Source organism: Drosophila gunungcola (assembly GCF_025200985.1).
Source record: "Drosophila gunungcola strain Sukarami chromosome 2R unlocalized genomic scaffold, Dgunungcola_SK_2 000004F, whole genome shotgun sequence".
Taxonomy (NCBI): domain Eukaryota; kingdom Metazoa; phylum Arthropoda; class Insecta; order Diptera; family Drosophilidae; genus Drosophila; species Drosophila gunungcola.
In genome coordinates, this window is record NW_026453167.1 from 5055504 (window position 1) to 5066153 (window position 10650).

General features: G+C 49.8%; 1 protein-coding gene and 2 non-coding genes across 3 annotated transcripts; all 3 read right to left on the reverse strand.

Moving 5' to 3' along the window:
• Positions 1-432: 432 nt before the first annotated feature.
• On the reverse strand, positions 433-9189 carry LOC128254283 (uncharacterized). The gene is given in 8 exon segments (XM_052983225.1): positions 433-729; positions 796-1431; positions 1433-1635; positions 1637-4780; positions 4842-5008; positions 5072-6050; positions 6112-7459; positions 9028-9189. Coding segments are annotated over 7 exon segments (6633 nt in total). The 5' UTR covers position 7459; positions 9028-9189; the 3' UTR covers positions 433-572.
• Positions 9190-10270: 1081 nt separating this feature from the next.
• On the reverse strand, positions 10271-10359 carry LOC128254503 (small nucleolar RNA Me28S-Gm1083). The gene has a single exon (XR_008267554.1). It is a non-coding gene; the product is annotated as a small nucleolar RNA Me28S-Gm1083 (small nucleolar RNA).
• Positions 10360-10505: 146 nt separating this feature from the next.
• LOC128254504 (small nucleolar RNA Me28S-Gm1083) lies at positions 10506-10592 on the reverse strand. The gene has a single exon (XR_008267555.1). It is a non-coding gene; the product is annotated as a small nucleolar RNA Me28S-Gm1083 (small nucleolar RNA).
• Positions 10593-10650: the final 58 nt, after the last annotated feature.

Here is a 10650-nt window from a genome sequence, read left to right on the forward strand (position 1 = left end):
TTTTAATAATTGCTAATCAAAAGCTTGCAACTGCGAAAACTTATTTCCATTTACTTTCTCCATTTTTTAAACTCAATGACGAACATGAACATAAAGTTTTTTTAAAACACAGTTTTGTTGTTTATCTTTAAAGTATATTTAAAAAGGTTTTTAGCTTAAGATACAAACTTCAGAAATTATGCAGTCTAACTTTTGAAATTAAGCAGCAGAATATACAAAAATTAAACAGCCTTTCCAACAAACAATGGCTACATGCTTGAATTAATTATATTACATAGTATAATATCGAATAAGATCTCTCTCTTATCCTAAAGATTTAAGACATTTAAATTTATTAAATGTTTGCATTGACTTCGTGGCGGTCGCCGCTAATACGTTGATGTTAATTAAAAAAAAAAAAAGGCAACCATAATCAAACTCAATAAGAACATGAAATAATAATAGCCTAACAACTATCACTAGTTTACATATTTAATATGTATCCGAAAAAGCGGGAGTGTATATGTGAGCTGCCTTAAACAACTAAAATAATCGTATTCTTAATGTGATGGGGATATTCAAGGAATAACGCTTTAATCTTCGATTACGATGGCAGCCGGTGGCTGCTGATTTTTAGATGGCACATTTGAGGTGCTATTTGCCATGGACACCTGTTTGTTGGGCTCCAGGGGCAGGAACTTCCACTGTGCCGGCAAGAGTGCCTTGAGTTGAGGATTCTTCGCTACGTGACTGTAGAGTGGAAGAACTTTAATTAGCAACTATGAAGTGTGGACAATGGTTTCCGCCTGCACTCACCAATTGAGAAAGCTGGCGGCTTGGCCGAAGGTCTTGAAGCGCAGCACTCCATTTTCGGGCACCTTGACCAGAAACACGGAGCCCTGGACTTTGACGCGAAAGCGCGGCAATCCCTTGGCGCCCATGATTCCGTAACAGCAGTCTTCTTCGTTTCCCTGCTTACTGGTCGGTGAGTTAGCAGAGGACGCCCCCGTTTCCGGGCGAGCAGCAGTCACTTTTGCTGGCAGAGATGACCGAGCGGGCAGCTGGTCCGCGGCAGTTTTAGGTTTTACGGGCAGCGAAACGCGTGCGGATGGCTCCGGCAGCACTGGCAACTTGGAGGTGCTCGCCGGAGTTGGTTTATCACTGGCAATTGCCACTTTGGCTGGCAGGGATTGACGGGACGTCGTCGTCACAGCCGGCTTAGCATTCCCTGGCATGGATTGCCGCTTGGCACCGACTACTGCTGGTCGGGGATACAACTTAACAACAGCGTTCGCTCCCGTTCCCGTTCCCGATCCCGTTCCCGCTGCCACGGATCGTATGGGCTGAATGCCTTTGAGATTGGTGTTAGCCAATGGCCTAATGACATGCTGGCCAACCGAAAAAACAGTACCCGGTGCTGGTACCGCCTTGGACACTTGTTTAGGCAATCCCGGTGACGCTGCGCTTGCTGCCAATCTGAACGCTTTCACCTGGCAGTTTCTTGTCCTTGCTTTCCAGCTTGGTGATCGTTATGCCGCCGGGAGTCACGGTGTTCCCGCTGCTCAGCAGCTCCTGCAGCGACTCGTTGATCTTGTTGTGCACCATCAAGAGACGACTGACCTTGGCTGGCGGCGGATGGACGGAGGAACTGGGCGAAGGAGGCAGCCTCGGGAACCGACACCGACGTGGTCACCTGCACTTGGGGAGTCAGGTATTGGGTGGTGGGTGCCGCTTCTCCATTCTTGGCGGGCACGTTCGCAATGTAGGGCATAAAGCCGCCAGTCAGCTGGCAGGCGGTCACATCCTTGGGCGGACGTGGAGCTACCGAATCCGTGGTTGTGATCTGCAATGTGCCGCTGCTGGTGGGCATCGTCTGTATGGTGAAGTTTGTACGCGTCAGCTCTTCCTGCTTGATCTCCGTCAAAAGCTGCTGGTCCTGCTGCTCATCGATGACCAGCTGATCCTCCGCATCGTCGTCCTCCTCATCACTGTCGATAATCACCACTGGTGGAACCGTCTCGTCATTCGTTTCCAATTCCACAGATAACTGGGAAGGTATTTTCACCACATTGAGTCCAGACGTCTGCTGTGCCGCCAGCTTGGCCGTCGACTCCATGTCGATCTCAAAGTGCGTCTGTCCGTTCATGTGGAACACCCAGAGGGCCATGCTCCGGCGATTGCGCTGGACGGGAATGGAGTGCTCCCGCTGGTAAACCTCGCGCAGCATCATCTTGCGGTCCACGCTCTGCAGCAGCACCAACACCGGCGGCTGCATGTCCAGGCTCAGCGGTCCAAAGAAGATCTTCTTCTTGGACCAGGGCGCAACGAAGGCGTCGTATGGCGCGTTGGGAAAGAACTGCAGCTTCACCACCTTATGCGTCTCCTCGGCCACCTTCATCACGCTGTGGATCCTGGTCAGCGAGATCATGTCCCCGAAGGCCGGCACGAAGATGTGCGAGAAGTCATCGAAGATGTCGAGCACCACCCAACGGTGGTCGGATTGGTGCAACTCGGGTACTTGCAGTTCATCCACATCACTGGGGCTAACCTTTCGGAACTCGATGTTGCTACGGATTCCGGAGACGCTGCTCTTGGCTTTGATGCCGGGTGACAGAGCACAGGCAGGACCGCCAGGACTAGCAGCCGCTCCAGAAGTAGAAGTATGAACCGCAGCAGGTTTGGGAGTAGCAGAGTTAGGCTCTCGACCAACTGCAGCTCCAAGGGCTGGCGAACTCTCCGGCGGAGAAGAGGCTTCCTCGCTCTTAGTCGGCTTTTTCTGGTGCTCCCGAGAACGCTGCTTAGAAAGCAGCGAAGGTGGCGGGGGAACATCGGCGGTCAGATTGTCGGAAACATCAGAGGGTGATCCTCCGCCGCTTTGCAGCTTCTTCTGGTGCTCCCGGATGCGCTGCTTCACCAGCAGCGAGCATAGCACATTGATCTTCTTGGTGAGCAGCGGATGGGTCATCGGTGTGGGCTTCGTGCAGGCATTGCCCTCCATGTGGCGCAGGAATCCCTTGACGAGCCAAAAGCTCTGCCTGCCCTGCATCACCACCGCCAGACGGTTGGTGTTCTCGTTCCGCGTCGAGTTCATCAGCATGCGAGCCATCAGCGGCAATGCCTGCGGATCTGGGGCAAACTTTGTGTTCACCACTCCGATGGCGCCGCACACCGAGGGCATCAGGTTGGCCGTAGTGGCCGCCAGAAAGCTGTGCGTCTTCATTTGAACGTCCCAAATAAACACGAATCCAGACTCAAAGGCGGCCAGGAAGTTGGTCCACTTAATGATGCACAGGATCTCCTCGTTGGGGGCCGGAATGATCTTGCTCTCGCGCTGCAGGGCCAGATCAATGTCCTGCATCTTTTTGCTGACCAGGGTGTTCATGTTCTTAACCACTTCGTTGTAGAAGGACCGGAAGTTGGGAGAGTCCGTCTCGGCGGAACTGTGTGCCGCTCCAGATGCGGCCGCAGCTGCGGCGGCTGCGTTTGCCATGCCAGAACCCAAAACATCCACGGAGGCGGCGTTCAGCGAGTAGCACGCGGCGATGCGGGGCACCTGAATGTCCAGCTTGTTCTCCTCCTCTGGAGGTGAGGGTGCGGGTTCGGATTCGGGTGCGGTTTCGGGTGTGGGTATGGGTGCTTCCGACTGGAGCTTCATGCGCTTGCTTGAAGTCGGCCCCTTTTCAGGTTTTCCGCACCGCTTCCGGCTGCCTACCTCGCTGCTTCCATCGGAATCATCACGCACCTCGATGACAGGGGCGTTGGCGGCGATCTTTGCGGTCTTGCTTTGCTCCCGCTTCCGCTGCCGATCGAGCTCCTTGCGGTAGTAGGTAATGGAGCCCTGCATGCGAGTCTTCAACAGCTCCATCGTTTCTGGAGTCTCTTGGCGGGACATGTAGTGACGCACTCGTTCCGCCCGCCGTTTGTTTAGGCGCTGGTAGGAGTTCTTGGGCACGGAAATGGCCCGCCGGCAGATATTAGGTCGCGAACGGAAGTAGCTGAATATTGTGTCCAACTCAATGGACCTTTGGAGAGGGGACTCATCATTGAACAATGTCGGAGATACTTTCGGCTCTTCTTTGGGTTCAGTCTTGGGTGGAGAACGCTCCTCTTCTTGGATCTTTGGCGTTTGCTCCTCTTCAATTATTTTCTGCTCCAGCTTGGCCTTAAACTTCTTTTCCTTGACCTTTTTCTTTGTCGGCACATCCTCTGGCGGTCGCTCGAAGCTGTAGTGAGCCCTGGTGGCTAGGTCTGGATTGAAGTGGGTCACAGGTGCGTTCCACTGCTCCTTCTCGATCACCACGGGCTTTCCATCCGGCGAGTCTCCGCCGCAGAAGCACTTGTACAGCTGGTGGGTCATGCAGAAGGTGGCCAAGTTATCAATGTCTGGCAAGCGACGCAGTCCCACAAAGCAATGCTTTAACTTGGCTAAATCCGTGTCCTTCACCGAGCAGGGTTCGCTTAGAGCAGGAGCAGCTATCTTGGCACTGGCAGCTGCAGCAGCAGCAGCGGCCGCAGCAGCCGCAGCGGCAGCAGCAGCAGCGGCGGCAATCTTCTTCTGTTTCTTCGTGGTAGGTGACACCACATCCTTTTCCTCTTCGTCGAACATGGTGTCATCGAAATCCTCGTACCGCTTGGGGGCCTTTGTGCAGCGTCGCTTTTTGTCGCCCTGCGACTCGTTGATCAGCAGTGTCTCATTGTCGGTGAGCACCAACGTAGATGTGAAGTCCTTCTCCATTTTGGCCAGCCGCGCAGTGGCCTTGCGACGCAAATTGAACGCATCCTCGTTCGATATTCCTCGTCCCTGAAATTAGACAAAGTAGTTAGGACAGCAGCTATGGCGATAGTCATAAAAGTAATATTACATCTGCAGCCTCCACGCGCATAACACGACCCTGCTCCGCACCCAGGCAACGGCAATCCAGGACACACTCTGCCCTGCCGCAGTGATCCCGTACCGGCAACTCTGTACCTGCCAAGCTGGCGCACAGGCAGCCCAACTGACAGTGATCCTTGGCGCAGGGTTTGTTGGCTAAAAGGTATATAAATCATGGATTACTAATACAATACAGGTAGATAGAGCAGACAAACTTACCATCAGCATTTCTGGCAGCAGCGTCTATGATGGTGGCATTCAATCGCCTGAGTTCGCTGGCCAGGCGCTTCTGCTTGTTGGGCAGCCGCTTTTGCTTGCCACCAGACTTAACCGCATCCTTTCCAGCCTCCTCCTTGGCGGGACTCAGTTCGGATGACTTGCCCAGTGAGGCACTGACGTTCAACGCATCCGGGTCCTCGCTTATGAAACTGTTCTCGCTGCAGCTGATGGCCACAGTGTTGATCATGTCGTTGATCATGTCCGCGCAGGCGAGCACATCGGCATCCGGTTGAGGTGAGAGTAAGAGCTTTTCCCGGAAGGTGAACTCCTGCAGTTTCTCGGGCACCTCGTTAAAGCTTTCGTCCAATTGCTCCGATCGATCCACCACGCGCCGCACCAGAATGTGATTCCGATCGTTGAGGTAGGGAATGACGAAGGTGAAACTCTTTCGGCGACCGGCTGGTGTTTGCGAAGCCTGCTCCTCGGCATCCCGCATGCAGGCGAGCGGCGTCTGCAGCGTGGACACACTGAACTCGGCCCACTCGCGCGTTATGTCGTGATGGGGCAGGATGTGCTGCAGATACCGCTTCGCGATCTCGTCGAGCGGACGGCCCAGCTGGGGCATCACGTCCAGCTGCACGTTTGGCATGCTAACCACCGCCATGCTTCCGCCGGCGAGCAGCAATGCGGCCGTGTCATCGTCCAGTGGTCGCTGGAACGGTTTCATGGACAGTGGGCAGGGGCGAAAAATGGCGGGTAGCGGAAACTGATTGAGGATTTTGGGGTTCCTCGGTGGAGCCACTTGTGTGGGAATCACCCTGAGCTCTCGGCTGATGCGCGCATCCAAGCACTGGCTGCTGCACTTCAGTTCGTTCTCTTCCTTGCAAGTTAGCCGGCTCAAGTAGGGGCTTTTCTCGCGCCTAAGATTATTGCCTCGGGCGCCTGGAAGGCGCACCATCTCTCCATCCACCTGGATTACCTGAAGTAAGCCAAAGATTATTAGGCAAAATCCAAGTTAAAATCCTTTTAAGAAGACTTACCTGATAGTAGTAGTTGGAGTTCTCGGTGGCCACATAACTGGCTGCCTGCCAGCCCTGGCGGGTGAAGGGCATCTGAGAGGATGGCGCCTGGAGGCCCTGCATGGCCGCGATCTTCACCTTTCGCTGCCGCTGCTTGCGCTGCAGCTCCCTGTATATGTTGGCCTCGTTGTTGATGATGCCCATCTTGTGGTTCTTGCAGCGCTGCAGGTACTGCCGCCTCTCGGCCACCGTTCGCAAGCGCTGCAGTGCCTCCGGAACCGCTGGCATGTCCATCGGCGGCGCCATGCTGTGCGAGGTGACCTGGCCATCGTGTCCCATCGGCTCGAGCAACTTGTCCTTGTCGTCCTTTTCGTCGTCGTTGATGTGATGCTCCCGCATATACGCATCCAGCGTTTCACTGACAAAGGCGGAGTTCCCCTCCGTGGTCTGGCAGTTGGTGGGCACCAGCGGCGTGAGCAGCATGCCCGGCTGGTGGACACTCTCGTCAAAGCCCACAAAGTCCTCGCTGCCTTCGTCCTCGAAGACGAAGGCCGGAGCCGCAAAGGATTCCGAGGGAATGTTGGTCTCGCGGGCAAAGTTCTTCACGCGCACCTTGCTGATGAGCATGTCCAGGAACTTGCTGCCGCCGGCCTTCTCCGCTTTGTCCGGCTTCTCGGCGCTGGAGCAGGTGCTGGTCTGGCCGCTCTGCTCCTTGCTGGGTGTGGCAGGGGTGGGGGCATCCTCCAAGGCAGCAGCTTGTGCGGGTGACTTCGTGGGCGTTCTTTCGGCTGCCTCCTTGGAGGGGCCAACTAGTGAATCCAGCTGATCGGCGGCGTCTTCATCCGGCGTCTCCTGGATGACCTCAATCTGCTCCTTGGCCTTTTTCGCCGGGGCATCCACACTGGGATTGTTGTCTTCTATGAGGGACAGACTCCGCTTCCCGGTTTTTAGCAGCTCCAGTTGCTGCTTCATCTGCTTCGAAAGCTCTTCGGCGCCCAGCGGTTCGGCCACACTGTACACCTCAGTCTCCTCGTACTCCTCGATCCTGCCCATCTTTTTGTAGTGACCCACCAAGGTCGTGGACCACTGGCGCACGTTCCGTAGGCGACGTTTGATCATCCGCTTGAGACGCGGATCGAAGAGCAGGATGCGGACACGTCGCACAATCCGGACGCGATGGCTGCGCCGCCGGCGCCAGGCATAATTTCGGATCACGCAGCGTGGACTGAGGGCGTAGATTAAGAACCGCTTAACATTCCACCAGTTGCGATGCAGGAAGGCCTTGGACACGGGATATTTGCGCTTCAGATGGCGGTATTTGATCAGTTCTTTGCCCTTTAATATGATTGGCGGCAGTTCGTAAGTCATGCTGCGGAAAAGCCGAAAAAAATCATTACTGCACGTTGGAAAAACTTTAACCTCAAAAATCAGGATGATTTCCCAGGGCTCGACAGCCCTGGAAATTAATGCGGTGTTGGCAACACTGGCCGGAAAATGTACTGATCACTTTTTCCAGTACTACACATCTATAAAACTGCAAATGCGTGACACTTTGCGAATGCATACCTTTAGCTTTCAATTTGTAATAGTTATTAATATCTAAATGTCTGTAATTGCAAATTCAATGAACCACACTGCCCCGAAAAGGCAGTAGATACACACACGGACTAAACAGTAGTGCTCTAGGCAACATAATTCAAAGGCTGCCCATGACAGCAATTAATGTATACGGCATGAAATAAGCATTTTTTTGTGAATATTTTTTACGCACTTTTTGCAAACAGACCCAGTATCACAGAAACGGTATGTGCACGATTGTTGGTGTTGGTTTAGCGCCTTTTGCCGCACACCCACACAAGCAAACACGCGATGCGAGGAAGAGCACAATCAAAACATTTTGAGACTTTGATTTTCCGCACTTATGCTGACTACAAACGATTGCCGAAATGAATTGCGTCTTAGCGCAACACTGATTCCATCTGCAAGTTGCACTTTTATTTGCCAGCGGAAAAGAGTAATGACGGTGCTGCGAGTTTGCGATCAGATCTCAAAGTAATCCAGATTCCGACTCAGCGTCACAGCCCCATGTGTGCTTGCGAGTATGTGTATGTGAGCCCTGGCCGCTGACCACTTCCAGGCATTTTCAGGGAACACATGGCAATGGTCTAGCGGTTGTTGTTGTTGCTTCCGCAAGTGCTGGTGAGAAGGTGGAGTGGTGCGGGGGGTGGCATACACGTGCACCTTTCGATGACCGATAAATGTGTTATGTATAAATGCAGAAAAAAGACAAGGAAAGAACTTTAGGAAAATGTCCTTGTTTTACAACACTAAATGTGAGGGGATGGTAGTGAGCGTGAAATTTTAAAGGATGATTCCGAAACAAGATCGTAGAAGCCTTAAAGGCACATGTGAACTAAAATCTACCTATGTATATATGATAAACACTAGTTATGTAAGAAGAAGGACAAAAAAGAAGGGAAAATATATATTTTTTTCTTATCCAAACAAGGTAAAAACAATACAGGTCATACAGACAAATACTTTACTGTACAAATCAATGAAATAAGTCACAAATTTGCAACCCGACGAAAAAGAGTCCTTTCAATAACAGAAGAGTACTACCTGCTCTTAAACTCGATCGATATCTTCAGTTTACCCCACCTACCAATCGCCCACCAAAATATACTAAATTCGGTATGTTTTTCTTGCACTTCATTAATTTCAATAAATAATTGATTCTTTTAATTGCTACCGACTTGGTCTCGCAGAAAACTAATCAATAACCTCAAAGTGAAAATCCAACATGGCGTCACAATGGATACATACACAACCGATCGCATGCGTCACTTGAAAGCACCCTCTACACTCCGCAGAAAAATTCCCATGCCGGCCATGTCCTTATGCATCGTAACTAAATACCAATAAACGAGCACATACCTGTATTAAAAGCTGCTTATAACAGCCAGCTAGTTCGTCGGCACTTGCAAATCCGTAACCGCGTCGCAATTGTCGAAAATATTTACACTATTAACCCACAGCTCAGTTGACGACGCGTCGAAAAAAAGCATAGCCGAATACATACACAAATGGTGACAGACAAATATACTGCGATTAATCAAATATGGCGTCCGATAGGCAGGGCGCCAAGAGATGATGGAATGAAACACAGGGCTGGCTGGGCGAAAAAAAACACGCTGATATTTTAAGGTCACAGAAAACGTGATTACACATTTGGATTGCAAACTGCAAGCACCGAAAATGTGTATAATATTGAGGATCATTAATAAGGCACGTTTCGACACACGCACATAAGACCATTTTAAGTTTTCAAGCCAACGGACGTCTTGCTCCTCATTCGCGCTCTCTTTGCACCCCTGGTAGATGACTGCCCGCCCAAACAGGCTTGGCAGAGATTTTTGGCTATATTTTTAGGTTAAAAGCACGCATGACCTAATCCCATTAAATAAATGTCACGTTTTTTTGTTTACTTTTATTTTGTTTGCAAATACATATGGTTAAAACTACAAATTGGATGGGGTGTTTTGGGACGTACTGTACCTGGAAAAAGAATGTTTACAATAGAATATGTTTTGAATCTTATAATTCAAAACAAATCAGCAAGGAGGGTTTTCAGCAACTGCAATTAAAAGAGAAAGGCTTAATTAGTTTGAGAGAAAAATAGAACACGCTTTTCGTTTCTGGTGAAAATGATCAGTAGGACCTATTGGAGTAGGGTTTTGTTGCGGTTAATGTGAAAATCATGCCACATAATTCAGCTCTTTCTTTTCATCATTTTCAATAGAAACTTTTGAAAGTGTTTTCATAATTACCTTGCAATAATAACAACATGCTTTGCGAACTAAAAAAATCAAAAGAAAGGCAATTGTGAGTCGAGTGTTTTGTTACATTCAGGTAAAAGGTATTATTTCATGTAGGATTTGTCAGTAGGACCTATTGGAGTAGGGTTTTGTTGCGGTTAATGTGAAAATCATGCCACATAAATCAGCTTTTATTTTTCATCAATTACCAATTTACAACTATTTTCAAAGGTTTACATTTACCTTATTTAGGAGGAACCGGAATCAGAATTAATCATGTCGTGGGATTCCCAATCTAAAAAAAAAAAGAAGAACGTTTATTTAGTAAAAGATAATCAAAGTATTTAATTAATTATTTGTTGTGATGTTTTTCAGTAAGACCAATCTCGCATTCAACAGGAGAAGTTTCAATTTCAGATAGGGGCGAAAGTTAATGCTCATCACTTTAAAAATGTATACATTTATATAATAATATATTTACCATTTGGTTGGGAACCGCTTCTGTAATGATCGCATCCACTTGATAAACCATCCTGCAAAATGGAATAAAAAGATACTTAGTAGGGATAAATACAAAATTGGACATTTTTTAGTTGAAATACATTTTCAGTAAGACCAATCTCGCATTCAACATGAGAAGTTAAATTTCAGATAGGGGCGAAAGTTAATGCTCATCAAAATATTACTGAATAATTATACTAAAATGGAGACTCACCTTATACGCACTAGCTCCCACGCTTCG